The sequence below is a fragment of the Stegostoma tigrinum genome, chromosome 22 (assembly GCF_030684315.1).
Source record: "Stegostoma tigrinum isolate sSteTig4 chromosome 22, sSteTig4.hap1, whole genome shotgun sequence".
Lineage (NCBI taxonomy): Eukaryota > Metazoa > Chordata > Chondrichthyes > Orectolobiformes > Stegostomatidae > Stegostoma > Stegostoma tigrinum.
The window spans coordinates 45,272,800-45,294,641 of NC_081375.1; the positions used below are offsets into that span (position 1 = coordinate 45,272,800).

General features: G+C 43.9%; 2 protein-coding genes across 4 annotated transcripts in view; one reads left to right on the forward strand and one right to left on the reverse strand.

Moving 5' to 3' along the window:
• On the reverse strand, window positions 1–10,932 carry LOC125463461 (manganese-dependent ADP-ribose/CDP-alcohol diphosphatase). Of its 2 annotated transcripts, none has more exons than XM_048554717.2 (4): window positions 10,659–10,932; window positions 5,424–6,067; window positions 4,659–4,781; window positions 1–419 (listed from the first exon to the last, which is right to left on the reverse strand). In XM_048554717.2, the coding sequence occupies exons 1-4, from the start codon at window positions 10,691–10,693 to the stop codon at window positions 121–123; spliced, it is 1,101 nt and encodes a 366-aa protein (XP_048410674.2). In that variant the 5' UTR covers window positions 10,694–10,932; the 3' UTR covers window positions 1–120. The 2 variants fall into 2 exon arrangements, with proteins under 2 accessions (XP_048410674.2, XP_059509792.1); XM_059653809.1 differs by lacking the exon at window positions 10,659–10,932 and adding an exon at window positions 8,145–8,266.
• The window catches only part of LOC125463623 (protein SCO1 homolog, mitochondrial-like), a 25,801-nt gene continuing 12,760 nt past the window's right edge, over window positions 8,802–21,842 (forward strand). The window contains exons 1-4 of one of the 2 annotated variants that reach the window (XM_048555140.2): window positions 8,802–10,451; window positions 10,728–10,977; window positions 17,333–17,458; window positions 18,728–18,818. In XM_048555140.2, coding sequence (XP_048411097.1) covers window positions 10,837–10,977; window positions 17,333–17,458; window positions 18,728–18,818 — 358 coding nt within the window. In that variant the 5' untranslated portion in view covers window positions 8,802–10,451; window positions 10,728–10,836. Of the gene's footprint in view, window positions 10,978–17,332; window positions 17,459–18,727; window positions 18,819–21,842 lie in introns of both variants that reach the window. The other variant, XM_048555138.2, reaches the window with a different exon arrangement.

Below are 21,842 nucleotides of genomic sequence, written 5' to 3' on the forward strand. Positions count from 1 at the left end.
TTGCTCTGCCACTTCAGCTTGTTTATTAAAGTGGAGAAATCCATTGCAACATTTAGCTGGAAAATACATAGCATCATGTGATTAAGGTCTGTATGTCTCAAGATTATAACACAGGTTCATTCACTTATGATTCTCAAAGTGTAGAACTCTCTGAGGAATCCTGCCCCTTCCCTTTAAGATCATTCTGTCTTCGTACACGTGAATGGTACCAAATGCATGGCTTTCCGGTGGTGTTTCAATCACTCCTTCCAAGGTAAGATGGTGAATTCCGTGATCATCCAAGTAGTAACCACCATCGTGATCATGGCCTGCGATAAAACACACTACGCTAGTGTGTGCGTGCAACACTGAAAGGATTTCATCATAGTTCCAGGCAATGCACATTGGACTTGTTGAGGCTGGGTGGACAGGAAGATGACCTGCATAAAGAAAACAGCTTACAATTGCATTAAGCTTTACTCCACTTCCTTTTAGATACATGTTTTCATGCTTTTCAACAGAGTTGCTCAATCCTGGTCAAAAATATACACTTCATCCAGTACTTTCGTCAGTCAGTCAAAAATAACTGGTTAAAAAAAAAACCAATGCAGCTGTACAAGACATTGAGACCAATAAAACAATAGAGAGTTTGCAGCACATTTATGCAGGACAATGCATTACTGTCCAAACAAGAGTAACTTAAAAACTCTATGTCTCTGCTTCTCAGGTATGTCATGCAAATCCTAGTTTAATTTTGATACTCATAGAAAATTAGTAGAAGCTCTCCGAAGGTAGAAAATCTTAAAATGAAGCTAAAGTCATTCAATACAGATCCTAACATATTGACTGCTAAAACTAAAAAGCACCTTAATATGTGCAATTTCATGCCTGAACATTATAGGTCTTTTTTAAGTCAGTCACGGGATGATGTCGTCACTGGCCAGGTCAGAATTTATTGCCCATCTCTAATTACCCAGAGGGCAGTAATGAGTCAACCACATTGCTGTGGGTCTGGAGTCACATGTAGAATAGACCAGGTAACACTGGCAGTTTTCCGATCATTAGACTCTTACTTCCACATTTTTATTAAATTCAAATTCTACCATCTACCATGGCAGGATTTGAACCCGAGTCCCCAGAATATTAACAGGATCTCTGGATTAACTGCCTAGCGGTAATACCAGGACATCACCCATCAATGTGAAGCTGTAGTTTCTTTGCATTGATGCCAAGACATTTTGTGCAACTGGTCTACAGGATGAATGGCAGGTAACATGAACAAGAGAGGAAAAAATAATGAATGGCAAATTTGCTGAAAATCCAGAACAGGAAATTTCACAATACATTTACAATGTTATTTATGTAAGGGTGACCAAAGAAGTTCAGTTGCCTTTGCTAGCAGCAGTGAACTTGATTTGGTTCAGATTTTACCAGTTAATCTGCTCTATTGCAGTGCCAATTGAGAAAGGAATGTTGGCCTGGAAGTTGCAAACTGTTGTTCTTTTATTCAACTTGCTGCTGAAACGAGCAGCTAACGACCTCTTTACCCATCTGAGTTGCCAACCAGAACACATAACCTTTAGATGATATTACACTGAAGATGGTAATTACAATGGTACAGCACTTCCACAAAAAGTCAGTGTCAATTTAGATTATATGCTGAAATAAAGCACTGATTGGGTAAGGAATTATTGTTTTCATTCAAGGTTTGACTCTAAACATAGCTACATATCCTGGTTAGAGGACCTGTAATTTGTCTTGTACAGTCCTTTCATTTGACATCTTTACATACATATTTTGTGCCAGCTCGCTCTGTTGCTAGCATGCTTGCTCAAGTCAGAGCATCACGGATAGCCCTGACATCTAAAACTATAAAGTCTTATGTTTACCAATGGACATAATTACTTAATCTTAGAGTTTTTTTAGAAAAAAATTGGTCATGGCTACAGGTTTCGCAGGCTAAGTCAAATTCATTGCCCATCCCTAATTATCCTTGATAAGGGAACCACACAGCAGGACTAAAGTTGCAATTAGCAACACCACAGCAGATCATCTAATCACTTGCTGCTTGTGCAAACTTGTACTATTAAAAAAAATCCTTTGGTTGTCAAGTCCTTTAGGAGTATCCTGAGGATGTGAACAGGTATCAATATACGTATCAATACAAGTCAAGGCTCAGTGCACATGATTGTACATTTCTGTGATAAGAAATACTTCAACGTCTTCTCAGATAATTTTTGTTTCACTTGTGGGGACATGGGTGTCGCTGGCAGACCAGCATTCATTGCCTGTACCTGGTTGCCCTTGAGAAGGTGATGGTGAGCTGTAAGATGTACAAGAATGGAACAGAAGAAAGTATTATAAATTCATTGAATCCTTACAGTGTGGAAGCAGGCCATTCAGCCCATTGGTTCCACACCAATCCTCTGAAGAGCATCCACCCAGAACTACCCTCCCTACCCTATTCCTGTGACTCTGCATTTACCATGGCCAATCCTTCTAGCCTGCACATCCCTGGGCAGGATGGCCAATCCGCCTCACCTGCAGATCCTTGGCCTGTGGGGAGAAACGAGAGCACCCAGAGGAAACCCAGGCAGACACAGGAGGAATGTGTAAACTCCACACAGACAATCGCTTGAGGGTGGAATCGAACATGGCTTCCTGGTGCTGTGAGGCAGCAATGGTAACCACTGAGCCACCGTGCTGCCTCTATGTATTTCCTACTGTGCTTACAAATATTCAGAAAATATACGAGATAAAGTATTTGTCTCAAAACAGAAAAACAGTGCACACTACCTACAAGTTTATATCCTCACGGTCAAGGCCTGCTGCGCTTGAACCACATATACATTGCCAGTATCTACAGTTTTCAAGTAAACCCAAGTAGAAATCTCAGTGAGCGTTACGCATAACCCGTGAGACAGACACAGGTTATACAAGTGGTTGACACAATTTACGTTGTACTTACAAATCAGTGGTCACATGGTTTCAACAATAATCAGAGTATTAAAATAAAATTCAAGAGCATGGCTTTTTATTTTACAAGATTACAGAAACGTCAGAGGAATAAAACTGAAGTACCAGAACAAAATTCACATAAAACTTCAAAGTTTGTGTTGGAAGGACATTTCTAGCATGCTGTTATATCGATGCTGTCCAAGTGGAAATGTTTCCAAAAATCGTCAAAGTGGCAATATGATAGAAATAAAGTAGATGATCTGACTTCTGAACACAGAAAACAAGGATTGCAAAACAAGGCAGGAAACTTGCACCTATCACCTGCTCATGACACCACCAAAGATCGTATCTGCCATACAATAACATCCTAAGACAAGTTTGGTTTTTAAAAACTACCTTTCAGATTCATTAATTCTCTTTTTTTCGGTATTCACACACCATTTCTATTCCAAGAGGACAGATGTGATTTATTTAAACCAAGATTACGATCAGAACAAATGCATGATAAATCTAGTCACTTCAAACATACAATAAAATAAACAACTGCCGATGCTAGAGAATCTGAGATAACAAGGTGTAGAGCTGGATGAACACAGTAGGCCAAGCAGCATCTTAGGAGCATAAAAGCTGACGTTTCGGGCCTAGACCCTTGGTCAGAAATGGGGGAGTGGAAGGGGGTTCTGAATAAATGGGGGTGGGGGGGGGGAAAGAGGTGGATCGAAGATGGATAGAGGAGAAGATAGATGGAGAGGAGGCAGACAAGTCAAAGAGGTGGGGATAGAGCCAGTAAAGGCAAGTGTCGGTGGGGAGGTAGGGAGGAGATAGGTCAGTCCAGGGAGGACGGACAGGTTCGGGGGCAGGATGAATTTAGTAGATAGGAAATGGGGGTGCGGCTTGAGGTGGGAGGAGGGGATAGGGGAGAGGATGAACAGGTTAGGGAGGCGGGGACGAGCTGGGCGGGTTTAGGGATCCGATTGGGGCAAGAGGAGATTTTGAAGCTTGAGATATCCACATTGATACCATTGGGTTGCAGGGTTCCCAAGCAAAGTATGAGTTGCTGTTCCTGCAATCTTTGGGTTGCATGGTGGTGGCACTGCAGAAGGCCCAGGATGGGCATGTTATCTGAGGAATGGGGGTGTGGGGGGACGAGTTGAAATCGTTTGTGACAGAGAGGTGCAGCTGTTTGCTGTGAACAGAGCGTAGGTGTTCTGCAAAGCGGTCCCCAAGCCTCTGGTTGGTTTCCCCAACGTACAGGAGGCCACAACAGGTACAGCGGATGCAGTATACCACATTAGCAGATGTGCAAATGAACATCTACCTGATGTGTAAAGTCTTCTTGGGGCCTGGGATGGGGGTGAGGGAGGTGGTGTGGGGGCAGGTGTAGCACTTCTTGCAGTTGCAGGGCAAAGTGCTGGGTGTGTTGGAGTGGGAGGGGAGTGTGGAGAGGACAAGGGAGTCACGGAGAGAGTGGTCCCTCCAGAAAGCAGACAAGGGTGGGGAGGGAAAAATGTCTTTGCTGGTGGGGTTGGATTGCAGATGGCAGAACTGTCGGAGGATGATGCATTGGATCCGGAGATTGGTGGGGTGGTACGTGAGGACCAGCCACCAGACTTGAAATGTTAACTCTGTCTTCTACCCACAGATGGTGCCAGACCTAGTGAGTTTCACCAGCATTTTGTCACTGAAACTATACCTAATTCGTCAAGGATGACATTACTTACCAATGACTGCAACCTTTTCCTGGTTATTATCAGAGAAAGTGAGTATCTTGTTTAGCCATTCCAGCTGTTCTTGACTGAAACCTCCATTGAATGCCAGAAAGCGTGAATTCAGTCCATCGAGTCCTATCAAATAGATGGAACGAATACATTTTCAACTTGCATTCATTGTTTATCGTTCAACTTTGAGCAATTTTTATGTCTTTTGCTATTTTTGAGGCTTGCAATCTCACAAAAACAAAACTAATAACTGAACTCTGAAAAAAAGGTACTCACCACCGATTAGCACAGCAAATGCAACATACAAGTATTTTCCAAAAACAAACTGATGCCGAATACAAGTTAGAGTGCTGGGGAGGGCGCAGTGTCAATGAATATGTGCAGCATATTCAAAAATGAGAGTTTTGAGGCCAGTAAAAATGGGGTTGGCATCATTACTGCATTACTTACATTTAATTTTAAATTATCCATTGTAAAGCCCTCCGTCCAAATTAGAATGGGAACTTGCTAGTGACAGCCTAATTACGTTCTCCATCTGATACTGTCATGCAGCACCTTCAAGAGGGTAAGTTTATAATTACAACTACAACAGCTTTTTCACAGGCATTTTATACACTGTTCTGTTTTACACAATTCATTCTATTTTACACAGATCGTTCCATTTTAAAGCTGGCCATGGGCCTTTATCAAAATGGAAACACCAACAGGAAGTGCACATGAAGCAAAACCAAAATTGCACGACAAGCATGCAGAAAAATTACTGTTTACCAATGGGGCTATTAAGATTTTCATTTTTGTTGTTTGATTTCAGTTTCTGCAGTGAATAGTGATGTTTCTTGCTATCCTTTTTCCTTCCCAGAACACTGAGATCATACGTGTCAGTTAATATGAAACGGAATTTCGGAAATGGACTAAAATGGTAGCCGTAAAATGACTCAGGATCATCAGAGTCCAAGTCAGATTTAATGCCGTTGTCTTCGTTGTCACAGAGTTTACCAATTCTCAAGTGTTTGCTATTGAGAGCTGAGTTAAGTAGTTGCTCCCTGCTAAAATTATAAAATTCATGGTTTCCCCAGATATGGTGAACAGGAGACAGAGACTTTGCAAATTCATTTACAACCACTTGAAGTGCATGATCTGAGGACTTTAGCTGTGAATTGCATCCATCAATGATGTCGCCAAGCTGCAGAATAAACCTGGGAGTGATCACTTCTCCATTCCATTCTTTAATAGCACTGCGCAGCAAGCGGAGGCTGTTCCTATAATAACGTTCTCTCGTCCTTGAATAGTTAAAGCCATTCTCTGCGTCAGCATACTGAATGTCTGCTATGACTCCAAAAGTAAAGCATAGGTTGAGTCCTGCTGTTTCAGTCTGCATCCTTTTAAATATTTCACTTCCACATGCCCACCATCTTAAAAACAAAAGAAAGGAAGTAAAAACAGTCACCTAATAAGATGATTAATGACTGAGGCAAATATGGAGTACACAGATTATAGAACACAGCTTTGTGTTGATTTGATGATCTTGAGGCAGCCAATCAGACAACATTAATCTAATGTAAAAAGAACTGTGGATGCCAGAAATAAGAAACAGAAGCAGAAATTTCCTGCAAGCTGGTCTGGCAGTATCTATGAAGAGAAATCAGAATAAGGTTTCAGATCTGAAGACGGGTCACTGGACCCAAAACCTTAACTCAGATTTCTGTCTATGGATGCTGATAGACCTGCTGAGCTTTTCCAGCAATTTCTGCTAATGATTGATTCAAATCTGACGTGAATGCTGCCCACAAGACAGTAATGCTGACAACTGGACAAAAACAGGACGTTTGACATATGTCTAAAAAGCACAGTTTGTAAAATAGAAACCCACTATCTCCCCGGGTCTATCCGTTTTGATCTATAAAAGCATTTGTCATTATCAGCCTCACCCCATTCTATGGCATTGAGTTTCTCTGGTGTCCTGGAGCCGAACAGGAATGCAGTGAGGAGGCTGTAAAACAGCTTCAGCAGATTTGGACAGACTTTAAGTGGGGAGGAACAAGGCAAATGGAATATAATCTGGAAAAATGTGAGTGTGTCCACTTTGGTAGGAGGAATAGATATGCAGAGTATTTCTTAAATAATGAGAAGTGTATATACGCAAAGGACTTGGATTTCCTTGTTGACGTGTCACTGATGACTAACATACAGGTGCAGCATGTCATCAGGAAGGCTAATGGAATGTTACCCTTTTTCACAAGAGGATTGAAGTCCAGGTTAATGAAGGCTTGTTTCAATTGTGTAGGAGTGCGCAACAAAGGTTCTTCAGACTTGTTCCCTCGATGGTGGGACTGTCTTATGGAGAGAGATTGGAAAATCTGGACCTGTATTCTCTGAAAGTTTGAAGAGTAAGAGGTCAACTCATTGAAAATTTACAGAATACGCACAGGGATAGAAGGGTAGATACAAGAAAGAGGTTTCTCCTGGTTGCAAAGTGTATAATCAGGGTGTACAATTTAAAATTAAGTTGGACACAATTCAGGACTGCAAAGATATGATTATTTTTTAAATTCACAAAGTTGTGAATCTTTTGAAATGCTCCACACAGAGTACTGCAGTAGTTCAGTCTTTGAGTACACTGAAAGGAGCTTTTGGTAGCTTTCTGGATTACCATTGGCACAAGTATGGGGATAATGTGGGTAACTGGCACTGAAGTGTTCAATTGGCCATGATTGTTTTGGATTGTGGACCAGGTTTAATAAACTGAATGGGCCTATTCCTGCTCCTGTGTTCAGGGACAGTTAACCCCACACGGTCAAAACTAGAGTTACCAGAGGTTGATTAACTATTCAATAATTTCACTTGTACTATCTTTGCTTCTAAATTGAATTATTGCAGTTTCTCCTTCTGTCCTTCATCCTCTCTAAATTTCAGCTCATGTAAAAAAATACCAAAGCTCAATACTCCTATCCTAAACCAAGTTTCAAGAACACAAAAAAAAGGAGCTCAAACAGGTCAGTCAGATGACCAACTCTGCTCCACAACACTGTTAATGATTCAGCATACACCCAAATAAGAGAGTTAGGACTCAATATCCGCTATCTAATCGTTAAATCTTTCACACAGCAGTGATAACTGAGAGATTTGACAGAAGGGAGCAGATACAGTAAACAGGGAGAAACACACTTTCTCTGGTAGAAGGTTTGAGAATTCAAAGGTACAGATTTTAAAGCAACTAGTAAAAGCAGCAATTAAGGAGAAACATTTTCACTCATGAATTGGCTAGGATCTGAAATAGCCCGAGAGCGTCGTGAAGGCGGGAACAGGACATTGGACTACAACAAAAAATAGAATACGCACAGCTACTGGAAAAAGTGGGATATGGCATTTACTATCTCAGAGGGCAAGCCCAGAGACAATGGGGCGGATAGCCTCCATGTATACTGTAACCATGCTGAGTCCCCATTAGGAAAACAAGCTGATATCATTAATCCAGTCTGAGCTCCTTACCCCAGAAGGATGAATGGATGGACGCCCAGGAGCCTATATCCCAAAATAGGCCTCAGGCTGCATCTGCCGCGGCCTCACTATCGGAGAAGACCGGTAACCGCTAGGCCCACCCCCAGGCCGTACACCCCACGCCCCGCCCCCCAACGTCACGTCACCTCCCATTATCCCTCCCCACCAACACACGGCGCATCACCTTCGACCCGCCCCTCCGAGCCCCGCCCCGTCCACCTCCCCGTCTCGCTCCGCCCCCTCATGTTCCGGCAGATGCTGGAATCCAAGGTAGGCAAATAGGAGGCTGGGACAACAGCAGAAGCCAGGCAGCACCCGGAGGAAAGGAGCCATCAACGTATCCGGTATTAGCCTTCTTCCAGCCTCCTGCCTGTCGTCTTTGGATCCTCCCCCTGTTGACACCCGGAAGTTTTGTGTCCGCCGTGACGTCGACATTTCTGAGACTGTGATACTTTCGCCCGGAAATGACCAGCAGCTGGATTTGTGCAGGGTCTTTCAGGCTGTCCTGGGCTTGACTGTCTCCCTGTGTCTGCACATCATTCCTAAAAGGCAGGGATAGTAGGAACTGCAGATTATCTGAGATAACAAGGTGTACAGCTGGATGAACACAGTAGGCCAAGCAGTATCAGAGCAGCAGGAAAGCTGATGTTTCGGGTCTAGACTCTTAGGCCCGGAAACGTCAGCGTTCCTGCTCCTCTGATGTTGCTTGGCCTGCTGTGTTCATCCAGCTCCACACCTTATTATTCCTAAAAGGCAGCCTGGATTAGGGCCAAGTACCGGAGCATTTCTCACAAAACCTCAACGTTCAGTAGTCTTCCTTGTATTTAACCAGGTGTTTTGTCCATTTTAACTGTAGTCCTCCAGGTTTCACTTTACAATCTTCTGGACTTAATATTGAGTTCAACATTTTCAAATAGTGAACCAACTCCCATTCCTTTCCTTTAGCTTGTTACATTCTTTGCCACCATGTTCTGTCTCCTCCACCCCAGTGGGACTGCCTGTCCTTCCCAGTTTGGCAGTTAGACACGCCATTGTTCTGCCATTCTCACATTCCAGTCATTTCATATGAACTATCAATATCTCTTGTCCCTACACTCCAACCAATTCCACCCCCCCCCACTGTAGCATAAATGTTGTTCCCTCCACACATCAGCTATGATGAAAAGTCATCAGGCTCAAAACGTTAAGCTTGTTCTCTCCTCATGGATGCTGCCTGACCTATGGTGATCTCCAGCATTGGTTGTTTTCAGTATAGATTCCAAAATCTGCAGTAATTTGCTCCTTCACTGAAAAAATATTGGCAACTTTAGAAAACAAAAAAAAAGTTTTCCAGATGTTCCCAGTCCAATCCCAGGATTGGGAGCAAATGGAGAAACTCATTTTATCAAATGTTTCTACATTTTGGATTGACCGTGATGATTATTTCGCTTTTAAGATTGTGTCACAAACTCAATACAGTTGATTTATTCAAGTAGGTCTTTTAGTTATTTTAGGAGGGGAGAAGAACTTGGAAGAGATTTGCTGTATAAAGACTTGATCTAAAACTGAGAAGTCGTGGAAATAATGTTGATTGCAATAAATGCACCTTTTGCAATGTGATCATTTGAACTTTGAACATATGCAGTAAGACAAGTGTGTATACAGTAAATAGCAACATGAGCTTGTTTACTCGGGGTTTGCATTTTGCCGTTGTAGCAATTTTATCACAAACATTTTAAGGAATCATAACACTATTACAGCACAGGTGACCATTCTGCCTGTCGTATCTATTACTGTTTCTGCAAGGGGCCATTCACTGACTGCAACTATCCTGCTTATTCCCATAGTTCCCTGAAGGTCCAGTCCTCCTTTAAAAACCGTGATTAAACCTGCCCGCACCACACTCTCAGGGAATGTATTATAGATCCTGAAATACAGGAAAAACACTGCGGATGCTGGAAAAACTTTTTTGAAACTAGTCGTACCAGACTGGGAACAGTAACTTTGTTTCTCTCTCCACAGATGTTGCCTGGCCTGCTGTGTTTCTCGAACATTGTGTTCGTTAGAGATCCTGTTACTCACTAGATAAAGGAAAGTTTGTGCTCTGCTTGTCTTTGGATAGTTCGCCAATAATCTTAAACTGTTGACTTCTAGGCACTCGATCCTTCTATGATGAGAACCGTCTTTCTATAGTTAGTCCCTGGACCGTCCCATCATTTTGAACCCCAAATGTACCTTAAACTTGGAGTGTAAGTGTTTCGTTTCAATTTCTGAATGTTCACTGAAGTTGTAACGTGGACAATAAAATGAAGTGACCTGGTAAGTGATTATAATGTTTGAATACTTTTCTTCTAACAATGTACTTGATTAGTTTCATAAGTTTTTTTTCTCCCCCCAAAATATTCCTTATGTATCCAATTTGTGCAGGCACATCCTACAAAATCACATAAGTACAATGGTGCAGGAGGCCAATCAGCCCTTCGTCTTTGCCCCAGCTCTCTAAGGAGCATCATGTCATTCTCCTACCTTTCTAGCATCAAAACTTTGCACGATGTTTTCATTCAAATATTTACGTAGTGCTCTGTTACTCTGCAGGAAGTGCTGCCTTTTTCCAGAGAGGATGTTGTTGCAGTGTTGTCGGTGGGAGGAGGCTCTCACTCTCTTTCCGGGTGTGGATTGAACTAAAGCTTGTGTAGCCTGCACCATGGCGCTGATGGCGCAGCTCTGCAGACGGGGCCGGGCTCTCTCCAGGGTCTGGAACCGCAAGGCTTTCCGTGATACCCCTTTCTGCTTCGGCTCCAGGCAGCAGCCCAGTCTCCGGAAATTGGCGGCAGCAAACCCGGCGGTGAGTTAGAGGTCAGCGGTCACTCAACCCTCAACAAGGTGTAGTCGGGGGCAGAGGGGCTTCAGGGTCGGCGAGCGAGGGGCGGGGGTCCTGTATCAACAAATGAGAAGGAGAGGACTTCAGGGTCAGTAAACGAGGGGGGAGGGGGGATTTCTATATCAATGAATAAGGTGGGGGGGGGGGTGTTCAGTGTCAGCGAATGGCGGGGACGGGGCTTCAGGGTTAATAAGTAGGTGAGAGGGGCTTCAGGGTCAGAGAGAGAAAGTATGAAAAGTATCAGTGATAATGGGAACTGCAGAACCCAAGATAACAAAGTGTGAAGCTGGATGACCTGGATGCTGGATGGTTTCGGGATGCGGTGGGGGAAGGGGAGATTTTTCAGCTGGTGAAGTCCACATTGATACCATTGGGCTGCAGGGTTCCCAAGCGGAATATGAGTTGCTGTTCCTGCAACCTTCGGGTGGCATCATTGTGGCACTGCAGGAGGCCCATGATGGACATGTCATCTAAAGAATGGGAGGGGGAGTTAAAATGGTTTGCGACTGGGAGGTGCAGTTGTTTGTTGCGAACTGAGCGGAGGTGTTCTGCAAAGCGGTCCCCAAGCCTCCGCTTGGTTACCCCGACGTAGAGGAAGCCACACCGGGTGCAATGGATACAATATACCACATTGGCAGATGTGCAGGTGAACATCTGCTTGATATGGAAGGTCATCTTGGGGCCTGGGATGGGGGTGAGGGAGGAGGTGTGGGGGCAAGTGTAGCACTTCCTGCGGTTGCAGGGGAAGGTGCAGGGTGTGGTGGGGTTGGAGGGCAGTGTGGAGCAGACAAGGGAGTCGTGGAGAGAGTGGTCTCTCCGGAAGGCAGACAAGGGTGGGGATGGAAAAATGGCTTGGGTGGTGGGGTCGGATTGTAGATGGCAGAAGTGTCGACGGATGATACGTTGTATCCGGAGGTTGGAGGGGTGGTTTGTGAGAACGAGGGGGATCCTCTGGGGGCGGTTGTGGCGGGGGCGGGGTGTGAGGGATGGTTTGCGGGAGATGCGGTCAAGGGCATTCTCGACCACTGCGGGGGGAAAGTTGCAGTCCTGGAAGAACGTGGACATCTGGGATGTGCAGGAGTGGAATGCCTCATCCTGGGAGCAGATGCAGCGGAGGCGGAGGAATTGGGAATGGGGGATGGAATGTTTGCAGGAGGGTGGGTGGGAGGAGGTGTATTCTAGGTAGCTGTGGGAGTCAGTGAGCTTGAAATGGACGTCACTTTCTAGCTGGTTACCTGAGATGGAGACTGAGAGGTCCAGGAAGGTGAGGGATGTGTTGGAGATGGCCCAGGTGAACTTGAGGTTGGGGTGGAAGGTGTTGGTAAAGTGTATGAACTGTTCGAGCTCCTCTGGGGAGCAAGAGGCAGCGCCGATACAGTCATCAATGTAACAGAGGAAGAGGAGGGGTTTGGGGCCTGTGTAGGTGCGGAAGAGGGACTGTTCCACGTAACCTCCAAAGAGGCAGGCATAGCTTGGGCCCATGCCAGTACCCATGGCCATCCCCTTAGTCTGTAGGAAGTGGGAGGAATCGAAAGAGAAGTTGTTGAGGGTAAGGACGAGTTTGGCTAGGCGGATGAGGGTGTCGGTGGAGGGGGACTGGTCGGGCCTGCGGGACAGGAAGAAGTGGAACGCCTTGAGGCCATCTGCATGAGGAATACAGGTGTACAGGGACTGGACGTCCATGGTGAAAATGAGGTGTTGGGGGCCAGGGAATTGGAAGTCCTGGAGGAGGTGGAGGGTGTGGGTGATGTCACGGACGTAGGTGGGGAATTCCTGGACCAAAGGGGAGAAAATGGAGTCCAGATAGGTGGAGATGAGTTCGGTGGGGCAGGAACAGGCTGAGACAATGGGTCGACCAGGGCAGGCAGGTTTGTGAATTTTGGGAAGGAGATAGAAACGGGCCGTGCGGGGTTGGGGAACAATGAGGTTGGAGGCTGTGGGTGGGAGGTCCCCTGAGGTGATAAGGTCGTGGATGGTGTTGGAGATGATGGTTTGGTGCTCGGGGGTGGGGTCATGATCAAGGGGGTGGTAGGAGGAGGTGTTGGAGAGTTGGCGTTTGGCCTCAGCAATGTAGAGGTCAGTGCGCCATACTACCACTGCGCCACCCTTGTCTGCGGATTTGATGGTGAGGTTGGGGTTGGAGTGGAGGGAGCGGAGAGCTGCCTGTTCTGCAGGGGAGAGGTTGGAGTGGGTGAGAGGGGTGGAGAGGTTGAGGCGGCTGATGTCTCGACGGCAGTTGGAGATGAAGAGGTCAAGGGAGGGTAGGAGGCCTGGGGGTGGTGTCCAGGAGAAGGACTTGTGTTGGAGGCGAATGAAGGGGTCAGTGGAGGGAGGGTTAGGCTCCCAGTTAAAGAAATAAGTGTGGAGGCAAAGGCGGCGGAAAACTGCTCAATGTCCAAACGTGACTCCATTTCCTACCTACCACCTCATCCCACCTCCTTGACCTGTCCATCTTCCCTGGACTGACCTATCCCCTCCCTACCTCCCCACCCATACTCTCCTCTCTACCTATCTTGTTTTCTGTCCATCTTCAGTCCGCCTCCCCCTCTCTCCCTATTTATTCCAGTTCCCTCTCCCCATCCCCCTCTCTGATGAAGGGTCTAGGCCCGAAATGTCAGCTTTTGTGCTCCTGAGATGCTGCTTGGCCTGCTGTATTCATCTAGCTCCACACTTTGTTATCTCTATTAAGTATGAAAGTATGTTAGTTGCAGATGGTACATGGGTCGATCCCATTGTGTATGTAACAAATACCAGACACAAGAATAGGGAAAGCATTCCTGTCTGGGAATTGATTATTGGGCCTCATTGGGGCACTTAAGTGAATAATGTATTAATTGATCCATTAGTGTCTGTGTGTGTGTGTGTATATGTATATGTTTCTCCCCTGGAAGTCCCAGAGAGATCATTCAAAGACTGGAGCATTAACAAATCACCTCTCCTTCAAGCTAGTCACGAGTCTGCTGCTGCACCATTTCAAACTTGGCTGATGATTGCCCTGAGAATTAATTTTGGGCCGTGATTAGCCTTAATTGGCAAAGTGTTGAAAATTGCACCAGAGAAAGGGTACAGCCGAACAGGATTATAACGGGCATTTGTGCACAGAGCCTAAAGAGATAGGAGAGGTCCTTTAATGAATACTTTTCTTTGGTATTCACAACTGAAAGGGACGTAGTTGTAGGGGAGGACAGTGTTAAACAGGGCTAGTAGGCTAGAGGAGTTCGATGTTAGTAAGGAAGATATACTAGGACTTTGGAGGAACTTGAAGATAGATAGGATTTATCCAAGGATTCTGTGGGAAGCGATCACAGGGCCTTTGGTGATGATCTTTTTGTCATCACTATCCACGGGTATAGTGCCAGAAGACTGGAGAGTGGCAAATGTCATTCCCTTGTTCAAAAAAGGGAATAGGGATAACCCAGGAAATTACAGGTCAGTTAGTCTTAGTTAAGCGGTGGGAAAATTATTGGAAGGGGCTCTGAGAAACAGGATTTATGATCACTTGGATAGGCACTGTTTGATTCATGATAAGTCAGTATGGATTTGTGAGGGGTAGATCATGCCTCACAAACCTTATTGAATTCTTTGAAGAGGCATGGAATGCATTGCTGGAGAAGGTAGTGGAATCAGCCTCATTAGGGACATATAAGTGGCTATTAGATAGGCATACGGATGGTAGTATCAAGTTGGGGTGGAGGTTAGGGCCATGGGCCTTCGTGAGCCGAAGGGCCTGTACTGTGCTGCATAGTTCTATGTTCTATGTTCCAATGTGGTGTGAAATGATGTTTAGGGTGTGTTTGGTGGCTTCTGAGCAACTTGAGCATTTACCAGGGTGGTTTCTTTTTAAAGAAAGTTCTTGACTATCGATCAAAATGTTTAGGGATATTTATGTGGATTTGTCCCTTACCAGACTTGCAGCCCACAAGAGTCATGTCAATTGATCTCTCCATCCTAGATCAGTAATGTAATTACAAATGATGCAAAGGTGTTACTGAGTAGAGAATTGAAGCAGAAATAATCTAATCCATAATCAAATATATTCCAAGTGTTGTGCAATTATCACAAGTTGGCGCAGTGGTAGCATGCCCAGCGTGGAGCAGGAGGCCCAGGTTCAAATTCCACCTGCTTCAGAGGTGTATAATAACATCTCTTGAACAGGTTGATTTATAAAAATAAGCAAAATTTTTTAAAAAAATTATTCTTCTGAATCTTTATTAGTGCAAACTTTAATTCCACAGGTAAACAGCGTCACTTGTGTTATATTTAATCTTTAATAATAAAGTTAAGTATTTATTAATTGCATCATTTCAAAGATATCTTGACTAAACGTTACAATGAGGTGCCATGATGGCATATTCGCACTGCAGTCTCTCAATTGTGAGGGACCTGGGTTCAGTTCCACACTCGGACAACTGTCTATGTGAAGTTTGCACATTCTCATCATGTCTGCGTTTGTTTCCTCTAGGTGTTCCACTTACCTCCTATAGTTCAAAAGTGTGCAGGCTCGGTGGACTGACTAAATTCACCACTCTGTCCAGGGATGCACAGTCTAGATGGTTTAGCCATGGGATATGCAGGGTGATCGGGTGCGGGGCTGGTTCAGAGTGAGATACTCGTTGGATGGTCAGTAAGGAATCAATGGGCTGAATGGCCTGATTCTGCATTGTGGGGATTCTGTATTTTAGGGGCAGACAGTGGTGTAGTGGTTATTTCACACGACTAGTAATCTTGAGGCCCAGACTAATGATCTCGGGTGATGCGTTCAAATCCCACCATGGCATATGGTGGAGTTTGAATTCAGTTAACAATCCAGGCTTTTATGGTGCCAAGGCAACACAGTTTCAGGATAATGGACTGATCATTTGGACAGAGATCTGGAGAAATTTCTTCACGTGCAATGTTGTGAATCTTCTGCAGCCCAAAGTTGTGGATGCTGCACCATTGACTACATTTGAGACTGGGATAGATAGATCTTTGGTCTGTCAGGAAGTTGAGGGATATCAGGAGCAGGTGGAAAAGTGGAGAAAAGGAAGCGAAGATCAGCTGTGATCATGGTGAATGGCAGAGCAGCTTTTTATGTATTTGCGTTTAAATAATTGAACCTTAGACCTGAGACTGTGATCCAGCATTTTAGATTCTACAGGCAGGAGAAACACCTTCCCAGTCCACAATCTCTTCAGAATTTAGTATCTTCCAAAGAGTTCACCTTTTGTTCCCCTTTTGTTCCCCGAAGGCCCAAATTACTCAACCTGTCATCATCAAGCAATGCTGTAATCCTAGGAACCAATCGAGTGACCCTTTTGCCCTCCTGTGTCCACTGCCTTCCTTAAATGTAGAAACCAAAACTTCCACAATGTTTCGCTAGTGTTAATGCCAAAAACCCTGTTCAATCATAGCAAGACTCCCTTATATATGTACAGATGCAGGCCCTCAAATCTGCAGTCCAAAAACTGGAGTTGTGTGACTAATAGACATTTTTGAAATAGCGCACTTGACTAGTGTCAGGATCGTTCCAACTCCATCTTATTGATTATCCCTTGATTCAGGTATTCTCGTTCCTACTTCCTTCACTCAGGCAGATTGTCTCTCCCTTTGTAGAAAGATGAGTTTCCACATTTTGTTCCTGTTGTGGAGCAGAATCTTTCTTGCATTCTTTCAGAGGGAATCTCATTCTCAGGTTTCCCTGGGTTCTTCTCCACCAGGGACATGTGGGTGAGTAGATGCCAATGGGGCAAGAGAAACATGTGACCGCTGGAGAACCTAATGTAGTTCCACCAGTCTCAGGGCCACTACTGGGCACCTGCAGCGCTACCCGAGCTGGACAATTGTGTACTCGGGACGGCTGCTTCATTTGCAGCTTAACCTTTGTGTAAGGTCAGGTCCCTGGCCCGAGTGACTATTGACAGAAACATTTAGTCTTGCGTTAACCTGGATGCCAGTATCTGTGAGTATCTGCTTCAGGGTCTTTATTATATTCAGGTGCCTTTACTATATATAGGTTCATTATTAGTTTCATGGCCTTTATTAGTTTTAGGTACAGTAGAGATTCAATGTCCAAGATCCAGGAAAGCACAAAATCAGCAAACTTAGGTGGATTTTGAGGTACTGTACGTGTACTTCAGTCCCTTTGGTATAAAGATCAATGTGTCATTTACTTTCCTGATTGCTTTGCTGTACCTGCATGCTTCCATTATGTGTTTGGATACAAAACATTATTTGCTCCACGTTAAACATAATTCACTGATTGTAACCTGTTTTAGAATGTGTAGCATATGTGCAAGCTGCTCGGTAATTGCAAGTTTTGTTTTTTATGTTTGTACAGTTCAGTAAAGATCTTAGTCCGATATGGAAGTCTACAAAATTCTCCATGCACAATGTGCACTGCTTCAGCACAATGCCTCCATCCCCATCTGAAAAGAAATCAAGTAGTGGAACGAGAAAGAGTGGGGTAAGTGAGGCTGTGGTTGATGTTGATGAATAAAAGAGGCATGATGATTGACCGCTCCCTCCCAAATAGATGGGGTGGATTTTCGTGAACCTTCACCTGCAGAGCCAGATTCTCCAACAATCATGTAACTTTCCATGCCCATCTTTTCACTATATTTCACTCAGCCATTTAACTTGATTTGTTTTGTAAAGATTGGGCATTCTTTTGTATAAATATATAACTGTATCAAATACTTAAATTGATCAAGTCTTGCTCTGTACTCAAGATTTCAGGGTATGATTCTCTATTGCATCACTGTGAGAGTGCTGCATTGTTGGAGATGCTCCCATTGAATAAGATGTGAAACTGATGCCTGAAGTATTCATTAAGGTGGATGTAAGATCCCACGGCACTATTATGAAGAAGAGCAGGGAAGTTATCATTGCACCCTGGCCAATATATATTGGTCAATAAGCATCATTAAATGCAATTAACTGGCCACTATGACCATGCTATTTTTGCATCTTACTGTGTGCAAATTAGTTCCTGCACCGGGGCAGCAGGGTGGGTGAGTGATTAGCACTCTTGCTTCACAACACCAGGGATGAATGTTGGATTCCACCCTTGGGGCACTGCCTATGTGGAGTTTGCACTTTCTCCGTGTATCTGCGTGGGTTTCCTCCCATGGTCCAAAGATGTGCAGCTTAGCTGGATTGGCCATGCTGCGTAGCTTGCATATCCCTGGACACTATGAGCAATGTGGCGTAGACATATGAAGTGCAGAGTTACTGGGATAGGAATGGTCTAAGTGGGATGCTGTTTGGAGGATCAATGTGGACTGAATGGGCTAAACGGCCTGCTTCAACATTGAAGGGAATTCTGTCATTTCCTATGTTACAATGTTGAACGTATTTTAAAAATCCACTTCATTGTCTGTAAAGTGCTTTGGGAAATTTTAAGATGGTGAAAGGTACAAAATAAATGTGAACCTTTGAAAATTTCTTTTTAATCAAATAAAGTTGGTTAATTGAAAGGACTGTTCTTTTTCATGGAATTTATTGGGTGTTGGTGGATGGTTGCTCTGAAGGTGTGGGGGGGCTCATTTAATAACTTTCTGCCTCACAAAGTTACATCCCAGTTGAACAGAAATAGATCAGAACATCCTGTATGCAGAAGGCTGAGGAAAACATTCATATATATATTTTATTTCCTAAGCTATGCTAAAATCTGTGGCCATCATTTTGTTTAATATTCTGTTTTATCTGAGACACATTTTCTCTCTCTTAGTAGCCTGTAACGTGGAAGTCTCTAGCAATCACTTTTACTGTCGGAGGAGTGCTGTTGGCTGTCATGAAATACTTTAAGAAAGAAAAAGAAGAAAGTAAGTTTGGGTTATGACCTCCTTTTATCACTTTAGATCTGCAAAGGATAGATCAGAGCTCCTTCAAAACATTGAAAAACTAGAAACAATGGAGGTCCAGGGTGAATATTATATCGTTAAGTAAAATGAATAATTGAATAAATATTATTACGTTATCAGCTGATGCAGAAATTACTAAAATTGGTAATTTGAATTCTAAACTTTATACCTGATGTATTAGAATAAAGTAGGCTGGATGTCTGCATTACTACAAAGGCTACCCTTCAAAAATACTTTATTGGCTGCAAAGTGTTTGGTGATGTCTTTTGGCTGTGAAAGGTGCCACATAAATGCAGGTCCTTCACCATTAAAAAAACAGTCACTTTAATAAAAACATAAATAGCTTGCAGTGTTCAGTAGGTTGGCTACAACATGGAAGAGAGAAATTGTTTTAACAATTCATGTTGTCGGGCTTTCCTCTGTTCTGCTGACAGGTCATTGGCTTGAAACTAACTCTGTTTCCCTGATACTGACACTATCAAATGTGTTGAGCGTATACACCTCATCTCCTGTTTCTATTTTAATTTCTAGAAGTTTCAGTATTTTTCCTCTATTATTCTTCTGTTAGGTAAAAAGACTTATTGTTGTTTGTTCTTGAGAGCTAATAGAATCCTAACCGTTAGGAGGAGGTGGTTAATTCTGATTCAGTTAGGGTATCCCAGTGACATAGAAGAATGGAAGTTGTATTCACACATTAATGTGCAACTTTAAATGACCCTTGATCATTTTCAACAACAACAACTTGCATTTATATAGTTTCTTCAACATATTGGTCCCAAGCAATGTTCCATTTGAGTTGAATTATTACATCCTGTCCTCTTTTTTCAGTGTGTGGTCCCTTTAAATTTATTTGCACAGCTTTGGATACATGCTGGGCTGGTTTCACATTCCCCTTTTGGTGGGTTTGAAGGTGGTGGCAGGGGTGGTGTGAGGGCACTTCAAATCTAGTGGATGTCCTGCCTGCTGCCCGCTTGTCAATTGAGCCACTCTAGCATTAAATTAATGCTTACTTCAGGATCATAACTGATGGAGAAGGCAGCCCATGACATTCCCTAAGCTCAATGGAATTCTCTGCATGGGTTGATGGCAGACAGGGGTAGGGGTGAGCTCCACAGTTTACAGCCTCCCCGCATGCACACGCACACAGACATACGCGCACATGCACACCTTGGCCCAGCCTCCCAAACCACAGCTGCCTCACCACAACCCCCAAACTGCCTCCCATCCCTTCCAGTGCTGAATGCCTGCACAAGTCTGAAGTGCATTACCAAAGGTGAGCATCCATTTCAGTACAGCCATCAGCCTTTGTTTGATTGGTAGCTCTGAGGCAGGACTTCCTGTTCCTGAAAGAATGGAGGTCCAGCTTTCACTCTCTTAATGCCTAGTGAACCATTTGATTGATGATGGAGACTGTTTTGTGGGTTTCCCCGATTTGGAAAAATTGGGTAGATGGTGGAGGAGGGTAGAATTTGACCATAGCACCTTGGAAAATCAGCCTTTTATTTCTCCCAGAGCATTGTACCTTTGGGACCGTAGGAGGAACATTGGTTGTGAGAAGTATTACCAAATGATATATGATACCGAATCATAAGAGCTGTTTGGGTAGATAACCAAAAGGTGACACAGAGAAAGGTCCTAATGAGTTTTGTGGGTATCTGGATACAGTTACCCAAATAAGAAAAGTTAGTGTGGAGTGATTTGAAAAAGACGAAAACCGTAAAATAAAAGCATTGTTTATGGACAAGCCAATAGAGATAAGCAAGCACAGGATTATTGGTGAATGGGATCTAGTGTGTGTTAGGATGTGACCAGCAGAGTTTGGTTGAGGTAAAAACACAACATGCTGGACAAGTTGAGCAGATCTGATAGCATCTGTAGAGGTAGTGGATTGGTGCTTATCCCATTTAGAATCCCAGGTTAATGTTTTGGGGATATCCGTTCATATCCCACAAAAGCTGATGATGGCATTTGAATTCAATTTTTAAAAAAAACTATTGATTGTAGTAATGCCCTATCCAGTTCACTAATGTCTTTTAGAGGAGGAAATTGACCATCTTTACCTGGTCTGGCCAACATGTGGTGTCAAACCCATTGAAATGTGGCTGATTCTTAACTGTTATCTGAAATGGGCTCATAGCTGCTACAAAGTCTAATCAAAGAAATGAAGCTGAATGGATCACCCATCATCAACCCAGGCACTGGTCACATCAATGGGAATCTGTCGCATCTGAAAGGTCCTCCTTATCAACATTTGCGGGCTTCTGCCAAAATTGCAAGAGTTGTCTCAGACTAACCAAGCTAGTCAGAGGCATGAGATAGTCATATTCATGGAATCATGTCTTACACACATTGTTCCAGATATCACCATCTCTGTGTATGTCCTATCTCACTGATATGCAATGGGAAAGAGTTCCCCTGGCAGTTCTGTACATTGACTGTGGATTCTGTGAAGACTTATGGCATCAGGCCATATGCAGGCAAATAATAAAATGCTGCTTTCTGCATAACCTCCCCTTGGCTGATGAATCTGTATTCTCCATGTTGAATACCACTTGGAGAGAACTCTGAGGTTGCTGACAGCCACACGGGTACACACTGGATTGGTGTCTTCAGTGCCTGCCATCAAGAGTGGTTTGGCAGCACTGCTACTGATCGATCAAGACCTAAAGGACATAGTTACTAATCTGGGTCTGTGGTAGGTGCTTGGGGAACCTACAAGAGAGAGAAACATATTCAATCTTGTCCTCACCAATCTACCTGTTGTGGATGCATCTATCCATGACAGTAACTGTAGGAGTAACTGCTGCATAGTGTTTAAGGAGACAAAGTCCCATCTTCTCATTGAGGCTACCTTCCATCGTGGCATTGCCAGTGAACTAATTGGGCCATGTTTTGAACAGACCCAACAATTCAAAATTGAGCATCCACAAAGTGCTATAGGCCATCAGCAGCAGGACCACACATGTAACCTCATGGCCTGGCGTA

Bases quoted from the DNA above. Each gene is read 5' to 3' on its own strand.
- LOC125463461 (XM_048554717.2), bottom strand. From the start codon at position 10,693: ATGAAAACATCGTGCAAAGTTTTGATGCTAGAAAG. The intron at 6,068-10,658 runs GTAGGAGAATGA...TTTGTTTTTAAG, and splicing joins AAAGTTTTGATGCTAGAAAG to ATGGTGGGCATGTGGAAGTG. The intron at 420-4,658 runs GTAAGTAATGTC...TTCTTTATGCAG, and splicing joins GGAAAAGGTTGCAGTCATTG to GTCATCTTCCTGTCCACCCA.